The sequence below is a fragment of the Furipterus horrens genome, unplaced genomic scaffold, assembly GCF_987537825.1.
Source record: "Furipterus horrens unplaced genomic scaffold, mFurHor1.1.pri manual_scaffold_3, whole genome shotgun sequence".
Taxonomy (NCBI): domain Eukaryota; kingdom Metazoa; phylum Chordata; class Mammalia; order Chiroptera; family Furipteridae; genus Furipterus; species Furipterus horrens.
The window spans coordinates 201,430,896-201,457,401 of NW_028327173.1; the positions used below are offsets into that span (position 1 = coordinate 201,430,896).

The 26,506-nt window shown below is 48.8% G+C and overlaps 1 protein-coding gene across 5 annotated transcripts in view; it reads right to left on the reverse strand.

Moving 5' to 3' along the window:
- Nucleotides 1-26,506, reverse strand: part of FOXN3 (forkhead box N3) — a 360,583-nt gene that overhangs the window by 11,945 nt on the left and 322,132 nt on the right. For 3 of the 5 annotated variants that reach the window (XM_090271283.1, XM_090271284.1, XM_090271282.1), the window contains 2 exons: nt 14,535-14,600; nt 5,424-5,529 (listed from right to left, as the gene is read on the reverse strand). In XM_090271283.1, the coding sequence (XP_090127409.1) occupies nt 5,424-5,529; nt 14,535-14,600 (172 nt within the window). The remainder of the gene's footprint in view (nt 1-5,423; nt 5,530-14,534; nt 14,601-26,506) is intronic. The other 2 variants (XM_090271285.1, XM_090271286.1) reach the window with 2 other exon arrangements.

The following is a 26,506-nucleotide window of genomic DNA, read 5'->3' on the forward strand; positions in this document are numbered from 1 at the left end:
ATACTGAGTTTCAGAGTTCCCTTGAAAGACAATGAGTTCAGAAGACGAAAGCTAACAGACAGATGCTTGGGCATTAAAAACAAAACAAAATACAGCACCCAAAAGGTTCAGTGGTAAATTTCCCTCCAGATGTATAATCAGACCACATCCAACCTTGATGCCAAAGGTTGCTGGCTTTCTAAGCTTGTTACAAACATTTTCTCAAGGAGCAGATCTTAAACTGATAGATGGGTTTTCCTGATGACTCTGTTTTGATAGGACCTTAAATATTAATGTTTTGTATTATAATAGGACCATTAATTCCTGACTTGCTTCATGTTCCATGGGAATTGAAATTTTCACTTGCGGTCCCAAGGGACTCAAATAAAATCAAGCAGCCCTAGATGGTGATTACATGGAACTTCCTTATAATTTTAACACATGCTACAGTTTAGACTTGTGGTCCTGACTCCTGCCATCTCTCCTCAAAACCAGTGGTTTTGCCACAAATGCCCTGCGGGAAGCATAAGAGGCTTACCTCTAAGCCTCCTCCTGTGGTCTGAAGCACTCAGAAAGGCAACCTGGGGACGTCTAGGGAGGGCAGGCAGGATAAATCCATGAAGCTCTCCACATGATTAATTTTACTCTTTTCCCCAGCTTTAATAATTTATAATACTATACTACCATCACCACCATCCCTCTCTAGAACTCTACACCTTGTGAAGACTATAACTCTATACTCATTAAAACAATAACTCCTCATTTCCCCCCCCTCCCAGCCCCTGGCAAACACCATTCTACATTCTGTCTCTATGATTTTGACTACTCATACAATATTTGTCATGTTGTGACTAGCTTATTTCACTCAACATAATGTTCTCAAGGAACATCCACACTATAGCATATGTTACAACTTCCTTCCTTTTTTAGGCTGAATAATATTCCGTGTGTGTGCATACACCACATTTTGCTTCTTCCTTCATCTGTTGATGGGCACATGGGTCACTTACACAATTTTAGATACTGTGAATAATGCTATGAACCTGGGTATACGAACAGCTCCTTAAGATCCTTCTTTCAATTTTTTTGGGGTATATACCCAGAAGTGGAATTGTTGGATCATGTGGTAATTCTATTTTTAATTTTTTGAGTAACTTCCACACCATTTTTCACAGTGGCTGCACCATTTTACATTCCCACCACCAGTGCACAAGGGTTTCAACTGTTCTACATCCTCGTCGACACTTTATTTTCTGATGGTAGCCATCCTAATGGGTATGAGGCGGTATCCTGCTGTAGTTTGGGTTTGCATTTCCCTAATGATTAGAGATGTTGAGCATCTTTTCATTTGCTTACTTACTAATCATTTGTCTATCTCCTTTAGAGAAATATCCTGTTCAAGTTCTTAGCCCATTTTTGAATTGGGTTGTTCATTTTTCCACCTTTTTTTTATCAAACACCTGCATCATACATAATACGTGTCAGGCATATCACTGTAATCTTAACAACCCATGAGGCAGGTGCCGATTTTTCTAGGTACACTTGCCCAAGGTCACAAAGCCATAGGATACAGACCCAGGAAATTGAGTTCCCATACTCGTGGGTATAATTTCTGGGCTCTGTTGTTATATGACGAATCCCACACCCATCAGTTCTCTCTGATTCCTCTGGCAAGCCCTGGACATTTAATTGTTCTCTGCCACCTGAGTCAAAAAGAATCCTAAATGTTGAAAGCTAGGTGGCCCAGATCCGGAGTCCCTACCGGGGAGGCAGCCCATAATGCTATGAATGTAAGAGACTTGGGGCTCCCATTTCCCAAGAGGACCAGAAACAGTTCTTCTAGGGCTCTGTTTGTTCCAGTCAATGTACTCTCCACAAGAACTTCACTGTGACCAGAGACACGGGCATAAAACTTTGACATGGGGTCAGTTACTTTGAGGGTAATGTGTCTTGAAGACTCTACACCCAGGCAGATTTAAAAATAAGCAGGTTTCGAACATGTAAGGATGGGCCAATCTCTGAGGTTATTGAGTAAAAAGTCAACACTGTAAAGTCAATTACACTATTGACAGATACTCTTACAAGGAGATTTTACATCATAATTATATGCAAAGGAACCCAGCAAATACAAGCTGTGTAATGATCAGCTAATAAAAGTAACACTTCATCTATGTCAATAATGGTTTCAGAGTTAAGACAAACAAACATGGCCTTTGCCACTCGGTAGAGGGAAAAAAAAAATCTCTGAAAGACAAATATTTTCACTTAAGGAGAAGTTGCTTAGACTCACACAGAAAACCTGTCACACAAAGCCGAGTAGGAAATTGGTCCTTAGTGGGTGCTAATGACTCTCTGGCCCTCCCTCCGGACCCAGCTGAACTGACAGGGACAGGACCCACGTAAACATTTGCACAGCCTCAGGCACCCTTGGTGACCGCCACGTGGTCTGGCAGAGGACATTTGCTGTTGTTTTAGTCTCTGTTAAGACTGTTTTCCTTTTAACCTCAGCTGAGTCTGGTTCAACTGACACACAGCCAAACTAAAAAGACATTTAAATTACCGTGAGTGTGAAAGAACAAAACAAGATTTTCTCCCTCAAACACTTCCTGATGAGTTTTACACGCACTGATTCTGCAAACAGCTATGTGGCTATGTTTACGTTCACTTTTTTCTAAAAGCATCTCTGTGCCTACTCTTTGCCAGGCATTGGGGACGAAAAGAGGGCAAAGGTATGGCTAGAGAGGGTCGTTGACCTTACAGAGCTTGCAACACATCTCTGCCCAATTTCTCTTAAAACTGGGGTGGGAGATACAGAATTCTGGATGGTGTACTGAAAAGGCACGATGGTTATATTTTCAATGGTAACTTATCTAGTTTCTGCAAACTGAGTGGAAATGATTCTGCCCCCAGACGCCTCCGATCCCAGGAAGGTCACTCTTAGACTACGCATGCTTTGGTAGCAGGCAGGCTTTGAGCAAGGGGTGGCATTATGAAGCTACTGTCAGCCACTCAGTGGTTCTTCCAACACTTGGAGAACCAGTTTCCTGCTGTTCTCTCAAAGGCACCTGCATCATCCGGAGCCTTAGCCTCAGAGGTCTCTCCTCTGAGCTCACAGACTCCAGCCCCAGCTGAGTGGCACCTGCCCTGAAGTCTGAGTTACAGCTCAGAGAGGCGCCACTTCCCCGCTTCCCCAGCCCAGGGGAGGCCGCTGCTCCCTGCAAGGGCTCCCTCCCTGATACCTTGACCTCTCCTTTCACCCTGCCAGTTCCTGGGTTAATACCGTCTACCTGGTCAGTGGTTCTTCCTATTCAAGTCTCTCTGTCTGAATACCCGTGACCTACGGTGTTTTCTGTCTGTGGATTGCACCTGAAAGCTGTTTTGTCATCTCAGACTGTGGGAGGAGCCAAAGCGATGTGCTCCCTGGACTGGGGGAGTGCTAACCTATTTTTAACCAGAAACAAAGCTTCACTCTTTTACTGTACTGCTTTGTTATCTTCTAAGCAGAAGTAAAAAACATCAGTGCTTTAAATATGCCTCTCAAGGGTATTCATCAGTGAAAGTTGCAATAATGTATACCATGAGAGTAATAATTAAAATTAGGATTGCCCGCCTCTTCAGTGCCGACGCTGGAGGGCCCCCAAAGAAGCTCTAGACGACAACCGGAAGTCTGTGCTTAGAATCTGCTTACGGAAATATAGATTGTTGCTCCATGGGAACGTCTCTCATGACGTGAGGAAAAGCACTGATGTTCTGGCTTCCTGAAAGAGGCTTACCATTTATGAACTCAAGAACGATAGATCTAAGAACAACAAGAAAAGGTACTGGACAAAAAGACCCTTTCTGTGTATTTTTGCAAAGTGTCACCATATTGAGTGAGCAGAAATACTAAGTAGTAGCTGCTGAACCCACTCTATTATTAGTCTAATTCCTCCCAAGTTCCCTCCTTCTGAGGTTCCAGACACCAGCGTCTGCCCAGAAGGTCAACTGACTTCTACCGTGGCAAAAGTTGGCTGCTCTGCTGGCAACACTAAGAGACACGAGCAAGTGGAGACGCTCCACGCGGTTGATTCACAGGAGGGAGCCTGGCCTTGCATCTCCCTCAGGCCCCAGCTAAAGGGACTTTCTGGGTCAATTTCCTTTGGGGCATGAAACACTATGAAAACAAAATATGCTTCAGGTGAGAACTTAATCCACAAGTACAGGAAAAAGGGGACGATGCTGTGCAGGGATGTGGCTCCCCGTGACAGGTGTTTTTCTAAGCGACCACCTGGGGCTGGCACTGTGCAGCGCAACGCGGCATCAAAGGAGTGGGACCCAGCCCCCGTCCTCAGCAAGCAGACCCCTCAGGGCGAGAGCCAGAGACATTTTACCGTACAGGGTCATTCATCCAAGGGGCACAACCAAAGCATGGGGTTGATGGATTCAAGGAGAAGGGAAATGGATCTGACGCAGGATCAGAGGCCGCGTTCAGAAAGGGCTTCCAAAGGAGTCATGTTTGTGACAGGTCTTGAAGGATGGGCTGCCCCTGAACATGGAGCTAAGGGAATTCTAAAGGGAGGAAACTGGTTGACTGGGATGGGCCAACGCTGGACATAATGTGGGGAACACACTGGCTCTGGGGGTCGGGAGGATGGGGGCCCGGGGGATGTCTGGGCGATGTGGTGGGGGACACCGAGGGTTTTGCAGGTTGCTGGTGAGGCACATGTTAGGAGCTCAGCCTGGCAGTGGTGGATGGGTGGGCGGGAGTGGGTGGGCAGAGCGAAGAGGAGCAGGCACCCATGCTGGCGCATGGGAAGGTTCTCAGCTAGCGGTGGCCCCTAGTCTGGGCTGGCAGTGGCGGGAAGGGACGAAGGAAAGAACTTGCCCAAGGGAGAGTCCATCTGGTTTGAAACCTGACCTGATTCTTGGAAGCAGGGAAACGATGCCACCTCTTACTTACAGACCACGTAGCAAAGCACACCACATGACTTTGCCTTTGATTTTCCCCGCAACCCCTTGCAGGACGCAGAGGAGCTTCTTGGAGGAGGGAACTGAGGCCCAGAGACATCAGACATACACCCAAAGCCATGGGACGGGCAAGGGACAGGGCCGCCTCTAGAGTCAGGGTCATCAGTCCAGGACCTAACGAACAACTTGCTCACCATTTCCTTCTATCCCCCTTACCCTGCTTTTTTAGAATTTAAAAAACAAAACAAAACTTAATTTGATTTATCTTCATCTCGTCATCTCAGAGAGACCAGGATGATTTGACGGCCTGCGAAGGAGGGGCTGACATTTACACTGGGGCCCCTGGGAGTTCATCTGATTTTTAAGCCCCCAAACCAGGTTCATCATCTTCCCTCCTTAGAGCCTGGGTCTTGCCATCCTGTCGAGTGGCCGCCGTAGGACACACGACGCCCTCCCCTGTCCCGAGGCGGGCCTGGCCCCACGCGCGCCCCCCTTACCTCACGGCGGCTGGCATTATGCCGGAAGAGATTGGCAACGGCCGGACTCCGGGAAACAGCCCTCGGCTCAGAACCCGCGCCCCGTTCTGTATCACTCCCGGAGGAACTGCGGAAGCAAAAAGGAGAAAGACACCACACATGATTTCCATTCTGAGTCAACAATTTTGGATGGAGAGAGAAAAAGCGCAGAGATAGTCAAAGGCAGGGAGAGCAAGCAGAGGCCCAGAAACACGCACACACGCACACACGCGCACACACACGCATACACACATGCCGAGAATGAGACGGAGAGAGGTGCCACACCTCAAGAAAAGAGATTCGGCCAGCCAGGTCAGACCAACAGCTTACAGCCGCTTCAAACCTTATTTCCTCGCATTTACTGACTGTGCATAAGCTGCTATATCTCCAGTGAGACCCTATCAAGATCTCAAGAACTCGGGGACAATGAAATGCAGGTGGCCAACAGAAGCACGTCCTCAGGCTTCTCCGGCCATGGCCAGAGCCCAACGAGGGAGAAAGACAGCCAAGAGTAACAGCATTGCCGGTTTTACAAGCTACATGGCACCTCGGTGCTCCCAACCTAGCTCCTCCTCCCAATATCTCGGCCGTCCGAGGAAAGCCTCAGCACGGTTGTTGGCAATGAAGGGTGGACAGCGGGGCTCTGGCTTGTGCCTCAGAATCACCCAGACCCCTCTGGGTGCCTGACTTGCTCCTTCCTGAAGCTTCTCCCCAAGCCAATCTCCTGGGTGCCCTCAATATTTTACCTTCTCTATAACCAGCCTACCCAGCCCTAAGCCATCCTGCTTGCCGATGGCCATCAGAGCCTGTCCGTTTTCCATTCAAACTCACAGCGGCTTCACGCCACCTGATTTTGTCCGAGGGTTTACGCAGCAGGGCACCCACGCCCAGGAAATCCCGGGTATCTGACTTCTCTTGCCCGTCCAACAGCAGTTCCACGTGGTTCAAGTGAATACTCCTACTGCACCTACAAGCACTCCTCTGTGTGTCTATGGGGCCAGGTGGGAGGACACTGGTCCACCTGGGATTTGTCATTCTTCTCGTGTGAGTTGGTGCACATCCCATGACTCTTCCCCTCTCTGACCAGTGTTCACTAAGACCCGCCCCCCCCTCCGGTCAGCATCCTGAGTCCCCAAGCCCTGGCTGTGCTCCCCTAACCCCTGGCACAGTTTCCTACAGAAACAAGGTGAATGAACTGTGCTCCTTCAAAGACCACCCCTCCCAAAATCCAGAAAATCATATATTCCAAAATAGAAACTACTACGGACGTTAAGTTTCTAAAGCTGATAATAGCTTGCGCAGGACAAATAATTTTTACAAAATACATACGTACATTTTACTCATATAAATTTTAGGTCTCTAAGAGCATGTTTGCATAAATATTCCAAACCTTTCATCATGGAGGATGAATGCCCGCTCTTGAATATGGGATAACTTTATAGACTGACGGCTTGGGCACTCTGGAGCTCTTGTTAGCATTTCTGCCACTTGTCTTAGAGGTTTGCAGGAGGCTCTTGTTACCAGCTTTTACAAAAGGTGAGGGCGGGAGATATAATTGAAAGGTGTGCTTAAAGTTAGTACTACTAGTGCTGTTTCTTACCATATTTAATTGTGAGAGTAAGCCTACCTAGATCAGGAACGCCTACCCATCCCTTACTATTAGCCTGATTTCCGATAACAGATCATCCAAGGCAGGAGGCTCACCAAGTATCGTAGAAGCATGAACTGTATTATAATGTGATGTTATTGCAGCGAATCACCATACTTTGCTTAGTCAATGAGTTCTCTATAAGAAAGAGTACCTAAAATTTATGTTACCCGATTTACACAATCTAATTTCAAGACTTCCTCTAAACCTACAAGGCAGGGAAATATTGACATATAGACACAGGGATCGATGGAACAAACTAGACCCACACACACATGTGGTCAACTGATTTTTGACAAAGGCATCAAGAAAATACCACGGATTAGGACAACTGAAGGTCCCTTTGCAAAAAAAAAAGGACCTTGATCTTAACTTCATACCACATATGAATGTTAATGAGAATTGGATCATAAACCTAAGTATAAGAACTAACATTATAATAGTTTAAGAAGAAAATATAGGTGGAAAATACCAAGAATTCTCAAGGAAAGACATGCAGAAACCAGCAGAACTCCGGGGTGCGTGGACAGGTGCTCGAGTCAATACATATATGTTGCCTGAAAGGACAGGCTTTCTGTTTGTTTCAGGGGTTGAGGGAGAGGGTTGTTCAATTATTTTGCTGTATGGCACTCTCCTCAAAACCGTCAGATCACCACAGATTCAGTCCAGCTCTGATACTACTACCTACTACAGCAGTGACTAGGGATCTCATCAAGAGCAGCAAGTGAATCTGATACATAAATATTTAAAATCCGTACCAGTTATAATTCTTGCCAGTAAAAATTATTACCGTCCCGTATACAGATCACACCAACTAATGCATTAATTCTTTTACAAGTAAGTACCTGCCTATGTATCAGGTGACGGGGACACAGGGTCACCACAGTTAAGTGGGATGAGAAGAGAATGAGAGGCAGTGAAAACATAATGAGGTGAGCACCGGGGCAGAACGCCTCTACGCATGAAGGATGGAGACACCTAACCCAAAGTCAGGGGCCTCTGGGAAGACTTCCGGTAGGCAGAGGAACAACACACCCAAGGCCTGAAAGTGACAAAAAGCACACTGTGCACAGGAACGAAAAACTAATTTTGCTAAAGCATACAATTCTAGCAGGAATGAGATGCATCTGGATTTTATCTTGTGGGTCCTGAGAAAACCATTAAAGTGTTCCAAGGAGGAACGTGGTCTTAAGTGCAGTGGCTGAGAGCCAGACTCTGGTGTCGGACGACCTGGGTCTGCATCCCGTCTCTGTCATTTACTGCCTGTGTCCCCTGAAAAAGCTGCTGAAGGAAGATGGGGGCCAAAAAATGGTATTTATATCACGGAGTATTTGGAGATCTAACTGAGCTAATAAAGGCACTATTATTTAGAAAATTATATGTTAGTTACCTGTATTATTGTCATCATCAACACAATCAATATCCACAGAGCGAGCCCGAGGTGGCCCGTGCTTTCTCCATTTCAGGTGAGCTGAGAGCCCATTAAGAACAAAATAAGACCCAAAGCCAGACGACGCTGAAAGGCCTTGGCCATCTTCCTGGTCACAGAGTTGCCAAAAGAGCAACAACCGCTCTTCTGTGGCTTTTGTTCCCCTGCCCATAAGCTGCCAGTCACCCTGGGCCCGGACCAGGGAGCCCTGGGACGCAGAGAGAGCAGGTGGAAGTCACAGGGCACATGTGCTCGGGGGCGCTGCGTAACCAGTGCATCACCTGCCAGTCACACAAGAAAGCAGCCCCGGGGACAGTGCCCCGTGCTCAGGAGCCTGAAGCACCGGGCGAAGGCCCAACAGGAAGGGAGGCTGAGGAAGCCGGCCCTCTCCCAGCGCCTGCTGGAGCCCACGTTCTTCGGACGCCCGTCTCATTTCAGCCTTCATGGAAGAAGTATCCTGCAGGGCAACACGACCTCCATCCAAAGTCTCGCCCCACCACTAGCGCTGTGGCTTTGGACAAGTGCCATAACCTCTCTGAGCCTCAGTTTCCTCACCTGTAAACCACGCATAAACATGCCTCAGAAGACAGTTTTTAGGACCAAATACAATACGACAAATGACGTAAATTGCTCAGCTCAGAGGCTGGCCCGTCACATGAGCTCCTCATCACCATCATCACGCGTTCCTCCTCCCGCCATCCCATCTTACCTCCCTAGCATCTCCTTGTTAATTATCGGTAAGGCACAGGGCCGAATGAGGTCAGGACACGGAAATCCTTCCAGCCTCTTGTACTTTCTGTAGCGATCCCTAACTCTGCATTCAGCCATTAAACATTTTCCTGATTAGTGAACTGTACTCACTTCAAAGAGAATCTCAGGGAGAGCGCTACCCCGCAGCATTAAAAGGCTTTCCCTGAGCTATTTCCTGAACCTCTCAAGACTCCTGGCAGGGAAACCAGGCTGTTTCTGAATCCTGGAGCTGGTTCTCAAATGAGCGGCAACTGATCTCTGCCTCTGCCAACCCTGGCGTTTCCCAGTCCTTATCGTTGGCAGGGTGCTTCGCGTTGGGATGCGTTCCTATTTTATTCCCTGACTGCCAGAAGCCAGCCGTGACCCTGAACTGTTCCCCTCTCTTTTCTCCTTTCTGCCTCCGTCACCAAGGGCTGGGAACAAGGCCTCTGAAGACGAGTCCCAGGCAGTCTAAAATGGGGGAGAGAGGCATTCCAAGGTCCACACTTCACCACTTTTTTGAGTCTGAGATCCCGAAGGAGCATGAGGTCCATTCCTCGGCCGTTTCTCGAACAGCACATCTATCTTTCCATTCCTTTTACTTTATATTGCCCTCAAAGTCTATCAAAACACTGAAAGCCCAAGCCATTTACAACAGGGGTCCCCAACTCCTGGGTCACAGCCCGGCCCCAGTCCCTCACCTTGTTAGGAACCAGGCTGCACAGCAGGAGGTGAGCAGCAGGCCAGCTAGCGAATGAGCAAAGCTTCTCTCGTCTACCGCCTCAGCCCCGCCTCCTGCCCTCCACCCCAACCCCATCTGTGGAAAAACTGTCTTAAACCGGTCCCTGGTGCCAAGAAGTTTGGGGGCTGCTGCTTTACAACCAGTGCACCCCACCCCGTGGACTAAGGTATACCTAGGCTCCAGCTAGAGAAGAGATGTAATAAGAAACTGGACATTTAAAATCAGCTGGTAGCTTGGGTTTGTGTCTCTCACTAGAAAAAGCACAGGCTTCCAGCACCATCCCTTTTCATTACATCATTCGGTGTTGACAGGCGAGAAGACACACACCTGAGACTCAACTTGCTGGAACCACGTACCAAGGGCATCAGCAGCAGAGCGGATCAACCGCTTTCTCTAAGGCTAACGGACTGACTCTAAATGGTCTTATTTTTAGCCAGCAAGAAAGCAACACTCACACCCAAAGGAGAGTCAAATCAAGCAGCACCGCTCACCAGGATCTGAGTGTGACCATCTTGAGGACCTAAAAAAAGTCGAGAGCACAAGACAAACCCCCTCCACTCCGTGCCCCCTGCCGCCCGCCCTTCCCCAACCCAGCTTCCCCCTGACGCTTAGCTTCCTGGCTTTGCACAGCTTCTAAAATTAACCTCTGAGCTCCTGCTGCTGCCTTTGGAGGGCAGCCCTGGCTGGCGCTCCCGGAGGCCATAAGCTGAGCAGCCAGGTGACCCGCCGACCCTTGCTTTCCGTCCACCTGCTTCCGTGGAAGGAGGCTGGGGAAATGCCTGCAAGAGGGGAGCCGGCTTCTGGGTCGCCTCTCTTCCCCGATGCCTGGTGGGTCTGGAACAGGCAGGGTACGCAATGCACCCCTTTTGTTGTTTTGTTTATCTGGAGTCCTCTCTGGGAACATGTCAACCAGGGATTATATAAGCCTTTGAAGATGAGTAATGGTGATCTGACTTCTCCTGGGGTTCAAGATGACTCACAGGGCTTCTCAAAGGGGACTGCAAAGCCAGTACTTAAGTATGCCGTAGAAGCTTAAATTAGTCGACACAGCCACTTTGGGGTGCGGAGGGGGAGGGGGAGGGGGAGGGGGATGGATTTGACTAGAAGCAGAAACCAAAGTTGAACAGATAATGAGGCAGGAATACTCTGCACTGAATGTTCTGAAGTGGTGTCCTATCCAGCATGGGAGACACCGTGGTACTCCTTGCAAAAAGGTCCCCATGCTGCAAACTGGCAAAGCCCGAAGAAGATAACGTCACCACGGGTGCTGCTGGCGGGCCCGGCACACCACAGAATGCTGGAGCCTGAGGTTTTCATTAGGTGCACACTGCTGTTTCGTTGAAAGGGCAGCATTGGCTGCAACGAGAGGCCGAGTCCAGCTCAAGTAGTACCTGGTGCCCGGAGCTCCCTGGGGTCAGCGTGGGGCCCCTCGGAGAGAGTTACTTCCTTTGCATGGCCTACTCAGCTCAGACCCCGGTCTGTGGCCGGCCAGCCTGAGCTCACGTTGCAGGTGCTGAGCAAGGGCAGGATGACAGGAAAAGACCTAAGTGGCTGCTGCCAGGTGACCTCAAGTGGAGTGGCTACGAAGGGCGACAATAAAGGAAAAGCCTTCCCAGCCATCCAGGCCATCCTCCCACAGCCAGGGGGAACCGTGACAGCCTGACTAGGTCGGTGGCCCCATTCAAACAGGAGCGTCAGACAGCCTAGGAGGTGAAAACAAGAGGCTGGACCTAGTAGCACACAGGAGGCTCCATAAACGCTGGGCCCAGACCAGCCCGGGGAGGGAGGCGGGGACCCAGGCAGGCTGTGCGCAGACAGGAGCCCACAGTCCCCAACGTGGGCAGCGGCAGGACCCAAGCCTGGATGACACACACCCCCCCACCACACACACAGGGACACGCACACAAGCAGCACGCGGCAGGCTGCCCATGCTCCATCAGAGCAGCGGGGCGTCTGCTGCCTTTGAGCCTTTTTGCTGAGGAATCCCCTCTCACTTCTCCCAGGCCTTGGGCAAAGCTGGCTGAGCAGGGGCTGGAGGCTTCATTTGATGTCTCTACAGCTTCTCCCTTTGGGAGGCAGGGTGCTGCATCACATCCCAGAGTAAGAAGCATCAGGCAACGTAATAGGAAATAAAGGGAGGCTAAGGGAGAGGGAAGCAGAAGAGCGAAGTGTGGAGACGCAGACACCTGGGATGTGCGCATCAGGAGGCCAAGGAGCAGGTACGAGGAGCAGACACTCAGCTCTAATCTCTAGCCGCAGCCCACTGACTACCTCCGCCTTGACCTCCAGGGGACTTGACTAGGGCTTGGGGCCAGAGGGTATGGTGGAGACACAGCTGCTGTCATCACCCTCAGCCTAGTCTTTAAATTTCCTTCTCTGCTGTTCCTTCTGGGCCTCCCGGCTCCTGCCTTCCCTGGAGCCCCCTCTTGGCATGAGGCCCCCGGGAAGGCTGTGCTGGGTTCTCACAGCGCTGAGCGCGAGGTAGGAAAGCTTCCTAACAACGGGCCTACAGCGCCAACACATAAACATCGAGCTTTGAAAATTCAGGCTCAGCATTTCCAAGTAAATAAGACTATGGATACCCTGAAAAAAATAATTACTTCCAGTTTGGGTGCTACAGTGAGGGGGAGGGGAGAAGTTCATTTAGTCGTGAGAACATTAAAAACCATTAACTTGTCAACTAATCAGGAGAAACCACCTTCCTGTTCTACCTGTGGCCAAGAATCCAGTGAGACGGACTTTATGGGTGTTGCTGAGGATCTGTCAATGGCTTCATCCCGTTGCCTTTTCCCTCGTAACTCCACTATTCCAGTTTATCAAATGTGTTTTTTTTTTAACCCAATGATCGCTGTGTATGTACACGGGTCGGATGCTAAGGAAGGTACTGGACTCTTGCACAGCTCTGATGCAATCAGTATGTTTCCTCCCACGATGACTTACGCAACTTTATTTTAGAAACCATTTCAGACTGCGACTTGATTATACTCTGTACGCTTCCTGCAATGCCATCTGAGAATGAGGTTCTTTAAAAAAATATTCTTCTGTGACTTCACACATCATTAAAAACCACACGACAAGTTAACCGCTAGTTACAGGACCGGGCCTATTACACACCACCTGAGCGGCGGTGTTTGCTTCTTAGAAGGGCGGGAAGCCTGCTGTTGGAAGTGCTAGCAACCCCAGGTTAGCAGAGACACTGAGAATTCTGTGCCTTTAGGAGCAGGTAATGGCGGCCCCTGGCAGAGGCTCAGTGCCTTCTGAGAATGCTTGGCTCTATCTTTTGGGTCTTTTTTTTTTTAAATAAAAAGAAACCAGTAAGAAAAGATGGAGTCGAATTTCCCCGAGCTGCTGGAAGGAAGGCTGTGTGGCAAGTGTGGGGCTGGGAGGGAGGGATGGTCTGGAACTCCACACCAGCCCACTACGGACAAGAGACAGCCTGTTGTGAGTCTGAGGCTGGATGCACTTCTGGGGGAAACATTACGGACTCCAAAAGTAGGGGATTCCCCGCGCTCAAGAGGCCATGCAGTCCTTCGAGAGCCAGGGACCCCAAAGAGGTGAAGGCCCAGTCATCAGAACGAGCCAGGTAGACACCAGCCCCTGGTGTCACATGGGTCCCATGCTTCACATCATCACCCTTATGCCCGAAAGTACCCAGGATGAGCTGAGCAGACCCTGGGGGAGGAGCTGGTGGTCTGCTCAACAGGGTTGGGGGTGGGGGGTGAGGTGTGGGCAGAGTAATCTCAAGTCAGGAGGAAGAGGGGGCAGGTATCTCCATTTAAGGTCACTTTTCATCACGTGGCAGGAAGAGCTTCCTAAAACTACGGGAGTCTAGCTCTAGACGTGAGGGAAGAAACCATCATGTGGCAGACAGAAAAGTTCAAGGAAGGAAAAGAGTCATCTCAAGCTTGATGTTGCTCGATGGCCAACAGAAGGTGACGAAGGAGCTCTGCTTAGCTGAAGGAGCCCTGCCCTTCTCTCTACGGCAGCCTGGCAGGCTGGTGGGTGACACTGGGGGCACCATGGGGGTCCGTTTCAAGGCTCTTCCGAGCTCCTGCACAGCACCCACCTTAGCCAGACCTTCCCCTCCTCTCCACTGATATAGAGCCAGCCTGTGATTAATGAGATCCCAAAAGGGAAAGACATTTCTAAAAATGGGCACTGCTCCCTCCATGACTGTTAAGTTGGCCCCACAGAGCATCCTCTTGCAGAAACGACAAACTCACAAGGGCAATTCCTGCAGGAGCCAAGAAGGTCTCTCCACTGGGACTCATTATGGGGTCTGCTTCCCTTCCCCCAAGTCTCAAGCCCTGAAATCATATTACGACTTTGTCATCTTGGAAACACACCTAAGCACTCAGTCGTTCATGCCTAGGCAGAGCCACGTGTCTACAGGCACAGGCATGTAATCATGCACTTAGGTCATTTGAAAGGGATTCGACAAGGGACGTTCTGCTTGAGCATTAGTTCTTCCTACGGCCTGGTATATAAATGAGAAGGTTAAGTTCACAAACTATGGTGCTGAAGGCTATAGAAATATCTACTCACAACCTGCTTGTATCTCAGGGGGAGTATTCAAAAGCATCATGGCACTGGCAGCATCAATGTCAGGATCTGGAAAAATCAACCAATAAATAACATTATTTACAACGGGGCTGGTGTGTGTGTCTGGTGTTTTCCCCCTGCACATTATAGTTTATGAATGCAACAGAGAAAAAAAAAAAAATCCAGAAACTAGATGAGCTATCCCAAAGGTGATATTCTTCCCATTGGATCCGAGAAGAGGAAAGGTATTCTAGAATGCGATTTAAGGCGCAGGTTTGTAAGTTTTTAAAGCAAAGCATGGCCTCGGTTCATTTGGCTAATTTCATAATTTGCACTGTATGTCCCTGATAACTTGCTGATCTCGGCTCCTGCACAGCTTGTACCCCTGGGGTGCAGGCGTAGGAGAACGGGGTGACAATAGGAAGGTCAGCCGCAGGAATCTTTAATGGACTGGGGAAGCTCACAGCACCAAGAAGAGAAAGCATTAAATACACCTGCATCTATCGAGATACAAACAAGACATCTGGTCATTTCCAGTTGTCAGCAGAATGTAAATCGTATTTTACGAGATTGTGTGTGTGTACAGTGGTGGTGGAGGGGGTGAAGGCATTAAAAACCACACACTTAAAACATATATAAAAAAATTAAGGTTATGATGTTGAGGGCACAACGTTTGCTTCTGCATCTATCGTTGCTTTGAATATGGGACAACAAAAACACTCATCACTTCGTTGCTGTAATTCTTAATAGGTTTCTGAATCCTTACTGATCCACCGGTTGACAGATGGCAGGTTATATAGAGACAGAGGAAAATATTATCCTTTATAACTAAATTCATTTTCCTCTGAGAAACAGCAGCGCGGCTGCTATGGAAATGAAAGCCACCATGGCAACAGTAAACAACCCCCCTAGAATGGTCACTGAATAGGCTGAAAAGAACATCTGCCCCAGCACTGCGTCCCAGCTGCCCTGGGGCGAAATTTGCTAATAGTGCGGTGATGTCGCCACTGAAGCGCTGCCTGTGCCCTGTCCAAATAAATGAAGTGTGCAATTGAAGTCGACATCAAAATGCCTGTCCTTGCAGATTACTACCTCCATGTCCGCTAAGCCCAATGACAAATGGTGGGGGGAGCAGGGGGGGATCGCACTTGTCAGTTTTTGTACAAATTACATACCAAAAAATTCAATTTACTACTAATGGCTCCATGGCACTTTATTTTGGGTATTAGGCTAGAAAATGACTTTTTTACTGTGTAAAAACGTACATTTTTCATACTTTATACGTGCAGTTTAATTCCAAGGGAGTAATGTGAAGCAGGAGAAAGCCCCACAAGTGATTAATAATATAGATGATGCTGGTTCCAGAAGACAATGTCTCAAAAAAGAAGGAAAGGAACTTTACTCTGCAAGCCCTTTTCTATTTTAACTGCAGGAGGCCCGTTACCGAGACTCCATAACGGAGCGAAAGTTTATTTTAATAAGTACATTGTACGAGAAACAGGTAAATTAACTTGTTTGGCAATTCCTGGGGTGCAATGGCTGACACAGTCATCGCTCCCCATGGATATTAAAATACATATTAGTTGAAGGATGAACTGAAAAACTTTCCAGTTCCACTCACTGCTCGCAGGGTTCCTGCCACCCCTGCACTCTGGCTCACCCACAGCGTTTCTTGCCAAGACACCGGCACCCCGCAAGCCAAGCCTCGGGGAGCAAGCAGTCTCGGGAGGTGCTGTGGGGGGCTGACGCCTTCCCCTTCTACTTCCTCCATTTGAAAAGGGCCTTTTCCTATCTCTGGTGAGTCACCCACCTGTTTCTTTCAATGAACAAAGGCTATTTTTGCCATCTTTGGGAAGGCAAGTGTCGCAGGCAACCGTAAGGTCCCGCCTTCCCAAGCGGCTCTTACCCGGACTTTTCCTGAGCCATCAGGAGGTTCCATGGGGGGCAGAACAAGAGGAAATACAGCTAAGAAGTCAGGAGTCTTTTCCTATTTACTGTGCCAGGAAATTAAAGAAAGTACCTGCACACTCTTCAAAAACACATTGGATCTCAGGAGGAAGGTGTAAAAGGCAGAAGGAAAAACGAGAAAGAAGGAAGAGAAAGAGACCTTAAGCGAAAAGAATATAATCAATACTCATGAGTTTTGCAGAAGGCAACCTGAGGAGTTCAGACCCACATACGATCCACCCACGACCCCATCGAAGTCAAATGAACACATAAACTTAAGTAACAGCGACGCTTTAGGACAGGTCCCCCAATCCTGCCTTTCATCCAGGTTCGCCACACCTCTGGCCTCCGCATGGAAGTCCTGATGGTGGCTCCCAGCACTCATGCTGGTCTGGCAGGCACCGCGGTAGCTGCAATGCCCGGGCTTCTCACGAGCTCATTCGTAATCAATTCCTACAACCCCACTCTCCATTCTGAACGGGTCAGTTCCTGGGGCGGGCGGTGGAGCATACGCTTGAATATGATGGAGGGCAAGGCGTGAGAAGCCTCCCCCCCACCCCCATCTTGGCAGGCAGATTGGCAAACATGGGAAATGCAAATGGTCTGAGAAAACGTGCTTATGTGTTTATGCAAGTGTGTGCACACGGCGGTGGTCCTCCCGCTGGGGGGCAGTGAGCGCCATCCTTGGTGTGTGGTTTGTTGAGTTCTGACAAATTTTACTCCAGCGCTACCACAATTGTAATCAAGATACGAGCAGAGCAAGGATACAGATTTCCATCACCCCAAAGTTCCCTTGAGCCCCACTGCAGTCATCCCTACCCTTGCCCCGGGCAGTTGTTGAGTGGCTTTGTTGTTCATCCATGATGTGGTATCAGGGGTCCATTTTTTTATTACTGCTATTGTTGAGTGGCATTTCATTGTACGGATATGCTACAATTTATCTATCTACCTGTAGGTGGATATTTGTATTGCTTCCAGTTCGGGATTTTATAAAAAAGCTGCTATGAACTTTTGTACCAATTGTCCAGGAACACATGTTTTCATCTCTCCTGTGTAACTGCTGGGAAGTGAATGTTTAACTTTCTAGGACAGTGATTTCCAACCGGTGTGCCACAAGAATTTTTAAAACATGCAATACTCGACTATTTAGTCAGGGGCACTGACCTTGTTTCCCTTAGATTGCCAAATAAAAAACAACAGTCAGCACAACAGCCGTCTGGTGTGAATGCCCTGTATTTAACCATAAACATAGGGGTCATATAATCGAGTCACATCTTATTGGTCACACCGCATAATAAGGTTGCAGACCCACTCCCAGATTCTCTTTAATTCCTGGTACCAGAAATCCTTAGATATACAAGCATAGGCACCTGATTTTTTTAAAAGTCACTTTAGAGCAAAAAGGGTAAGTCTACTATTAATTTTTTGTAAATCAATCAAAATTATAAATTTATTTTTGTCAGAGTGGCAAAAATTATATATTTTGGTGTGCCACAGAATTTTAGTTATTAGTTTATGGGTGCCATGAGATGAAAAAGGTTGAAAATCGCTGCTCTAGGGGATTGACAAACTCTTTTCTTAAGAGGGTGTATGTACTATGTACAAGAGTTCCAGATGCTCTACATTTTTGTCAACACCTGAAATTGTCAATCCTCTAAAATTTTAGCCATTCTAGTATATGTATAGTGGTATTTCATTGTGGTTTTAACTCGTATTTCCCTAATGACAAACGATGTGAAGCATCTTTTCATGCATTTAGCGGTCATTTATATATCTTCTTTTAGAAAAGACTGGATGTGCCTATTTTTTAAATTAAGTTGTTCAAGTTCTTACTCTGGCAAGGTTTCTTTGAACATTCCAGATAGAGGTCCTTTGTGAGGCTTTTCTCAGCCCATGTCTTGTTTATTCAGTTTCCGAAGAGTGTCATTTAATAAACAGAAGTTTTAAATTATTATGAAGTCCAGTTCATCAATCTTTTTATAACTCAGTGCTTTACGTGTCCCAACTAAGAAATTTGTGCCTACTCCAAAGCTGACAAGATTTTCCCCTGAGAAGTGTCTTTTATTCTGTTTGTATATCAAATATAATGTTATCTGGGTTCCACACCCAGCTTTACAGGTAAATGAAGATGAGAGTCATCAAGCAGACCTCGTCCATCACCCAGTAAGCTGGCTAAGCCCAGAACCGAGAACCGTGAAGACCAATTCCTGAAGGATCCTACTGGCTCCAGGTATACTGGGGACAACCAGGCAGCCTGAGAGATGATGAGGAAAAAAATCACTTAGACCCTCTGCTAAACACCCGACGCCTTCATGCGTGTCACGCCCTGACATCCTGCGTGTGCTTCAGGGCCAACAATCTCCCACCTCTCCTCACCAAAGAGATGCCATGTGCTTAGTCTGATCTATTATTAAAATGGCGTAGTTCTCCCCCTTTAAAAAAAATCATGACAGTGGTATGTGCTCACTTTAAGAAACATACACTAGGTGGATATAATTTGAAAACCAAATGCCTTTCCCACAGACGCATTTCCAGATCATTCTCCTCATATGTGTCCAGAAATGATCTATGAAAATATAGGCATTTGTATATATTCACTGAAATAACAACACAGATTCACATGCACGCACATGTATCTACTCTTTAAAAAGGGGATTATGGGGAAATATTTTTCTGAAGATAACTGTTCCCTCCTATTTTTCACTAATGACATACCCTTCCACCTTTCCATATTCGTATACATGATCTGAAGGGACTTTTTAAAAAAAAAAAAAAAACGAATTTTTAAAATTATTTATTTGTTTGTTTGTTTATTTATTTATTTTCAGAGAGAGGGGAAAGGAGAAAGAGAGGGAGAGAAACATCACTGTGCAGTTGCCCCTCACGTGCCCGCAACTGGGGACCTGATGTGCAACCTAGTCATGTGCCCTGACTGGGAATCGAACCAATGACACTTGGCTCGCAGGCCGACGCTCTATCCACTAAGCCACAGCAGCCAGGGCTGAAGGGACTTTTTGCGCATGAAAACACACTAACAGTCTCTTTCTTTTAGACTGCAGGCTACCGGAAGTCAGAAACATAGCGCTTGCAACCTGTAACCTGCGCCAGCACCCTGAGTCTCCCCTCAGACCTGAGCTGCTGCTGCTGCTCCTCCTCTTCCTCCTCCTCCTCCCTAGGAGGCCCCAGCACGGCCCCGCTCCCTCCCTCCTCACCCTCTTTCTGGGGTCACTCCCACAGGCTGCCTGGGTAACAGGCTATTTTCCATGAGCACACTCCAGGGCTCCGCAAGCGCTTCTCAGTTCTCTGCAGCCAGGATAGATCGACGGTGTACACCCTTGGGGAGCAGAGATGTTTGGATGGGGCGCATTTTCTGGCAGGATGCTTCTGGCCATGGACACTTTGTGTTTGGAGCTTTATGGCTGGAGATGTTTTAGAGACCGAGGAGTTGTTTTGGGGTGAGAGGATGCGTCTGCTCTGGAGGCACCACAGATTCAGAAGAACTAGATCTGCGGAGGGGATGGCGGGGAGATGGCTGTATAGAATTGTCCCTGAGCTTAAAAGAGAGGCTCTTCCCCCCAAATGGTTCAATCCAGTTTATCAGCATAAGCACAGGGAAAGATATTTTGGGCAGGAACTCTTTTTCGGAATAAAGAGCCACTCGGCAGGAGTATCCTTCAGGTTGTGTCTCTAGGGGCTGGGGTGCGGCGCAGGGTGCAGGGGAACAAAGCAGCACAAATGCCCATATTTTACCGGCGGAGAAGGTGTCTCCCTACAGGACCTAGTTCATCAGCCTAACACAGGAACTGAGTCACTGATTACCACTGGCTGATTCAGCACACCACCAAGTAATCATTCCGTCATGGATGCTTCATAAAGTTAGGACCATCCTCAAGATGCAGCCAATCTCAAAACCAGTATTAAAAAATTCCGCCTTTCTCGGGCTACCACAACAAACGCTCCATCAATTCTCATCTTTAACACAGTGGTCTTATCACACTGCCTCTTCCCTGCCGTACGAGACTGGAAAACGGACCCATCTTACAGATATTTTCAACTCCTCTTCTCTTGAATGCACATACACAATTATTTTATGCTGCAGAGAGAGAAATAATAGGCAACAAAGGTCCTAAAACCAATGGTTCGGCTTTGTGGATCTGCAATAATATTGCTCTTCATTTTCCCAAAACGTGGAGATGGCTTCTTTTGAGCATGGGAGGCGGCTTTTCCTCTGTGGGTCTGGTGGGAAAAGCACGAGGCAAGGCCTGAGGATTCTTGCGTTCCAGCCCTGGGTCTGCCACTCTGTAACATGTGATGTGCATGACATAACATGGCGGGGTGGCTGCAGGCTTGGGAGGGGCCAGGGTGGTTGTTCACCTCATTCCACACAGTTCCTGGCTCTGCCTGCAATGCCCCCCGATGTCTTCCTCACTTTCTGGCTCATGGCTGTGGGAACTATGGATTCCAAGGAGCTCCTACCCAGTGGGACACCTGCTCCCTCACCTTCAGAGGAGGCTAACACTCTTAGTAAAAGGCTGGAAGAATGTCCCTTTATCCCTGGAGAGCCGTGGCCTGTCATTCTGGGTATCTGCTGGGTCCGTAGTTACCAGCCAGGCAGGGGTACTTCGTAGGTTTCCTGTATGGCTTCTGTCTACGTTCACCCCTCTTCCTCAGGAATCTAGCATTGGAGGGAAGTCACTGCAGCCACCATTCGGGCCTATCAACCTCAGAACACGACGGATGCTCAGAAGCCCCGGGTCCAACCCTCACTGCCATAAAACTGCCGTAAAAACGTGAGCACCATCCTTAGCATCCCTGAGCTGACTGGCCGAACAAAATGATAACAAAACAGTCCCCGTATGGAAAGCCTGAGAATTACGACCGACGATCATTTTCTTCTTACAATGTATTCAATGTTCCATGTTTCTCTATTTCCCCCGGCCCCACCCATACCTGAAATTTTTTTTACGGGATGATAAAAGGTCTTTATTAAACTGAATAAAAGAGACTCGAGAAGCATCAAAAGGACCAAACAAAGGAAGATACACACTCGGACAGAAATGAGCAGTGATAAGCACGCGGCACACCTTCAAACAGCTGCGCGCACCAAGGTGCTCACGTTCTCTCTCACATTCTCTGCGAGAAAAGCAAGCCCGTGACAAGGGCTCCTTCCCACCCGCCTCGTCCACGGCTCTGTCCCCAGCACCTAGGACACAGGGGTGCTGGATAAAGAGTTGCTGGGACAGCGGAAGGCTGGCTCGTCCCGTCCAGCTGTCGGAGGTCGACGATGATGAGTCCTAGGGCATAAGCCTCTGCGTGTGCCGTGAAAACCCCAGAAAACCAGATGTCAGCCACCAGGGGATTCTGACAGGTAGGAAGGGAACAGAACTGCCTTCAGAAGAGTAAGCCAAGGGTCTGTGAATGCTGCCCAAAGAAGCCTGTCAGGTGAGCAGGCCACCCTAGAAACCTTTTATCATCTATAGCTTCGCTACACCTCTTTGCTTTTAAAAGAAGATCTTTATCCCCGTTTCTGAACTCTGCACGACTGAGACATCTGAAAGTTTTTGGCTAATGCCTAAAAATGGAGGGAAAAAAAATACCACTTGGATAAGTTTTAGGGTTCAGGGGATAAGAAATAGATGAAAACAAATAAATACCAAGAAAAAAATAAACGGGAAGTCCCAATGAGGTGTACATTTATTTCCTGGGGAATTCTCAGTAATGAGCCTGATTTCATTATGCACACTCTGTTTACCGAGTCAGTGGCCCTCAATCAGGGGCGATTTTGTACCCCTTCACTGCAAGGGCATATGGCAATGTCCGGGGACACTTATGACCGTCATGAGTGAGTGGGAGGGAGAGGGTGCTACTGGCACTGAGTGGGTAGAGCCCAGGGGTGCTGCTCAACGTGCTGGGTCTACAGGCTAACTGCCCCCACTCCCTGCAGCAAAAAATTATTCAAAATGTGAACAGTGCTGAGGTTGAGGAACTCCATACTGAGCTTACATACACACGTGCTGTGGTCAAGAAACGCAGTCCTTTGAACCAAACGATCTCAGAAAGAATACATCAAAAGTAAACAAATAGATATAAAATTCACTTTGTTGGTGACGTCTTTTTCTTTTTCCTTTTACTGAATCCCTAGGTGCGGGTTGAGAGAAGGGATGTCTACCTTGGCGGCTTTGAAACCACTGAAGCAGGAGTTGTATTCTTTGGCTGCTGTTGCAATCAATCAAGGTATCTAGCCGGCCGCCTCTGATCTGGAAGGCAGCAGAACGGGGTAGCGCCATCAGATCTACGGAGGTCACTCAGCACGGGTACTTCTTCCACTTCCCTTCTGGCTGACGGCTGTTAAGATGGGATTCGCCATGGCTGTGAACTGTGAACATCTGAGGGGTTCTCACAGCCAGACAGGGACAAAGTGATACTGCTGAGCCCGGTGGACAATCGTCACGATTGATGGGATTTTAGGGAATAAAAGCCTCACACAAAGACTGACTCCAAGGTGTGCCTTCAAAAATAGTCTTTAAGGATGGGAGTTGGAGTTAGAGATCACCAAGAGCGGCCCCTTTTCTCCAAAGCATTGACGTGAAGGAAAATCTCCAGGTTCTTGCCACGCTGAAGAAATGAGGTGAGTCAAGATGAACTGTTAAGCCAGTTGAAACTAACAGTTGTTTGTTGCAACAAAAGATAATCTAAATCAAGCTGTGATGGGGGAGGGGGAGGGAATAATGTATACATGCGTTTTAGGTCTTATTTGGCTCCCGTTCGTCCAACTTCGGAGATTTTCTCAGCTAAAAAGCAGCGGCTGGTGAATGCTAAGTGCAGGACAGACTGGTCAGAGGAGCCTGGTCACCATTAGCTCAGCGGGTTAGGAACGTGTTCGTCTAAGTCAGTGGCACGGTCACGGCCGCCGCCTCACCGTGTACACTGCTCATGTGTTACCCTGACTCCGTGCCATGCACAAGGGATTTGAAGAAAAGGTCCTGGGAGATAAATACATAGGTCCAAGTGCACCCTGGGTTGGGAGTCAGATGCCCAGGGCTGCCTTCTCTCTACGTCTCAGATGTCCCATCTCTGATGCGGCGTAAGGGTGGCTGAGCTGGGGATCCTCCCCAGGGATTCCAAGTCTATGAGTCAATCAGGGTCACTGCTGCTTCCCTGCTTGAGAGATACAAGGAAGCTCACGGGCACTCTCCAAACAGATGCTTCCAACTTCTGTCTCCTCTGGGCAACAAGAAACGCTTGAACTTTGATGTCCTCTGAGTCCCTTAATTCCAATGTCCCGCTTGCAAAGGCGTCTGCATTTCATTGCCTATCTTCCCAAACCTATGCTCCCGATGAACACAACCCCACGAGCCCTTTCCTGGACCACTTCAGGGCCCACCGCTCTCCTCTCAGCCAAGACACTGTCACCTGAGCACACCTCTATCATCTGGCCCTCTCCGTCTCCCTGATGACAATGACCAGTTGATGGAACTCTCCCTAGCAGCTGCTTGGGAGCAATCAGGAGGGGGGAACTATGTGGACAGAAACTGACAATACAAAAGGGTCTAAAATTCTAGAACTTGAAGGGTAGGGCGGCAAGGGTGACAGGAGACCCAGAGCAGGTTATGGCTTAGAACCGTTACCTAAGAGGGAAGGTGATCTGGTTCGGTTCTGCCTGACTTTGAAGCTGTGCTGTGGCTGTTATCTGTGGTGGTCTTAAAAAATTTTTTTAACATCTTCCAGGTGAATAAAAAAACTACATTCCCCAGAAGTGTCTTCTCCTTTGCACCCCATTCAGCTGCAAATTTACTTGCTGATTTTTGCCTTTCTGGGGAAATGTGGATGCCGTAACTGATGGCCATGAGCAGAGGGGACATTGGGCATTTTGCAGAGGGGATTTCGACACTGGGAGGAAGGAGTGAGGGGGATAAATGCTGAAGCCTGCTAGATGCCACTTTGAAAACCTCCGCTTGCGCCTGGTTTCCTCAACCACTGACACAGCCAGAGGCCACTACTCCCTCAGCTGGGAACAAGAAGCTCACCCTGGGTGCAAGATGGTTTCCATGGGGCAGGAACAGGAGTGGGACGCCCATGAAAGCCCCGAGAGCCCTTGGAGGGCCCGGCCACACTGATGTCTCAGAGGAAGGATGTGCTGAATCCAGACACAGAGACAGAACCAGGCCGGGAGATCCCTGATACGGGAGCTAAGGGCCAGCGGGACAGAGCCCAGAGGGCGGGGCCACAGGGCTTGTTGGGGGACCACAAGGACACCTATCCTTAGCCTCTATTTCCCCTCTCCATATTGTTAGCATCTTCCCCAACCATCGCTTTGCCTTACCCTCTGAAAGATCACTCCTGGCTAGTCCCCACCCCGGGAGCCACGTCCTCCTCTAGGAAAGGGCCGAGGGTGGCTGGCACCCCCTGCACAAAGTCCCCCGCAGCCCCAGCTGTCCTCATGGTGGCCCGGCCCCTGCCAGGCACTGCAATCCTTGTCGGTGCTGATAATTGAATATTTCCATTAGCTCAGCATCTTCAATTAGCTCTGTCTTCAGCTGGGTAGACGTGCAAAGCCTTCTTTCCAGAAGCGAGGATTCCGCCTCAGAGGGACCCTGGCAGATGTGTTCGTCAGAGTAAACATCGCTTGGAACCTTGACACCAGCGCTCCAAGGCACAAACTGACGGTTTGCCTGGCTCTCAATGATCTTCCTTCCAGCGTGCACGTGACACAGAACTGAAGGGGGTGACTCTGAACACACGGCTGGCTCACTTTGGAACCTGTGCATGACACGGACTGAAGAGATTGCAAAAAGGGACCACGGAACCACTGATTTTCCCACAACTGCCAACAGAGAGACACGTTAGAACCACTCTGCTTTCTGCATCCGCCATGTTGAGTCTCACACACCTGTCCCATGCCACCCTCTTCACGGTCCTATGACAGAAATGATTATTCAGTTGAAATAATCTCTTCATTGCAGCAGGGTCTTCCTATGCCGAGAGATCAATGTCCTTATTAGAGGGTTGCTCTGCAAACCTCTGGGAGGGGTCACCGCTGCAACTCCGGGGCCCAAACCTCTGACCCCTCAGGCGAATACCACAGCAGGGAGAAGCTGGAGCGTGGGCAATGCAATACTCTGGATCTGGGAGTGACGCCCAGCAATCTGCTTTGGTTACTTCAAGACAAGGCAGAGGGCATTGAAAGAACCTACCTGAAGTCAGAGGATGTGGGTAGGGGAGAGGACACATTAAGGTTAAAATAATTCATCTGTGTACAGCTTGCCAAGGAATCAAGTTACAGCATCGCCAGAGAGGTGTACCCCAATAGGCTGGAACCAGAGAATGCAGCAAGTAGGGACTGACCCCTAGACAAGGTGTGGTGGGGAAGGGACTTCAGAGGAAGGAGACCTTGACCCTTTGAGTCTGCATCACAGGGTTTGAGGTCAAGTACATGGGGCAGAATTCCCTTATTTTGCTACAACTGACTTCTAGATGGAAGTTTAGGGCGTTCTCTGGAGCGACGCCTGTCTGTTCACCAAGGCTCAGATGCTACTGTGCCTTAGCCTGCAGCAACCGAGGAGACCAGCCTGCCCAGCCCAGGTGTGCAGGGGCACTTCCCTTCCTCCCGGGGGAGGACGGAGGGCAGGAGGACCAGCACCAGCACTCCACCAGGTGCAAGAAGGCTGAGAAGACAAAGCAGATCCATGGGGGCAATGCACCGAGGACAGGTGTGATCGGCAAGGCCTAATGCGTGTGGTGCTGATATTCAGTTCACACCATAGGGCAGGCAGACGTGCCGACAGGGTCATGCCAAGTTGGTAAAGGGCACGGCAGAATGAGCAAAGGCTCAAGTCATCTACGGTTTCCCTCTGGTTAGTCCGGAGGTCCCCCCATCCATACAGCAGTACACCAGTGAAGCAGGGACATCTGTACGGCTTTAGCTCCAAGAGAGCAAATGTCCTGGTGGCACTCCTTGGTCACCCTGTTTCCCCAGCTGAAGAGTCATGGAGTTTACTAAAACTTAAGTCACATCACTCCTGTTTGGG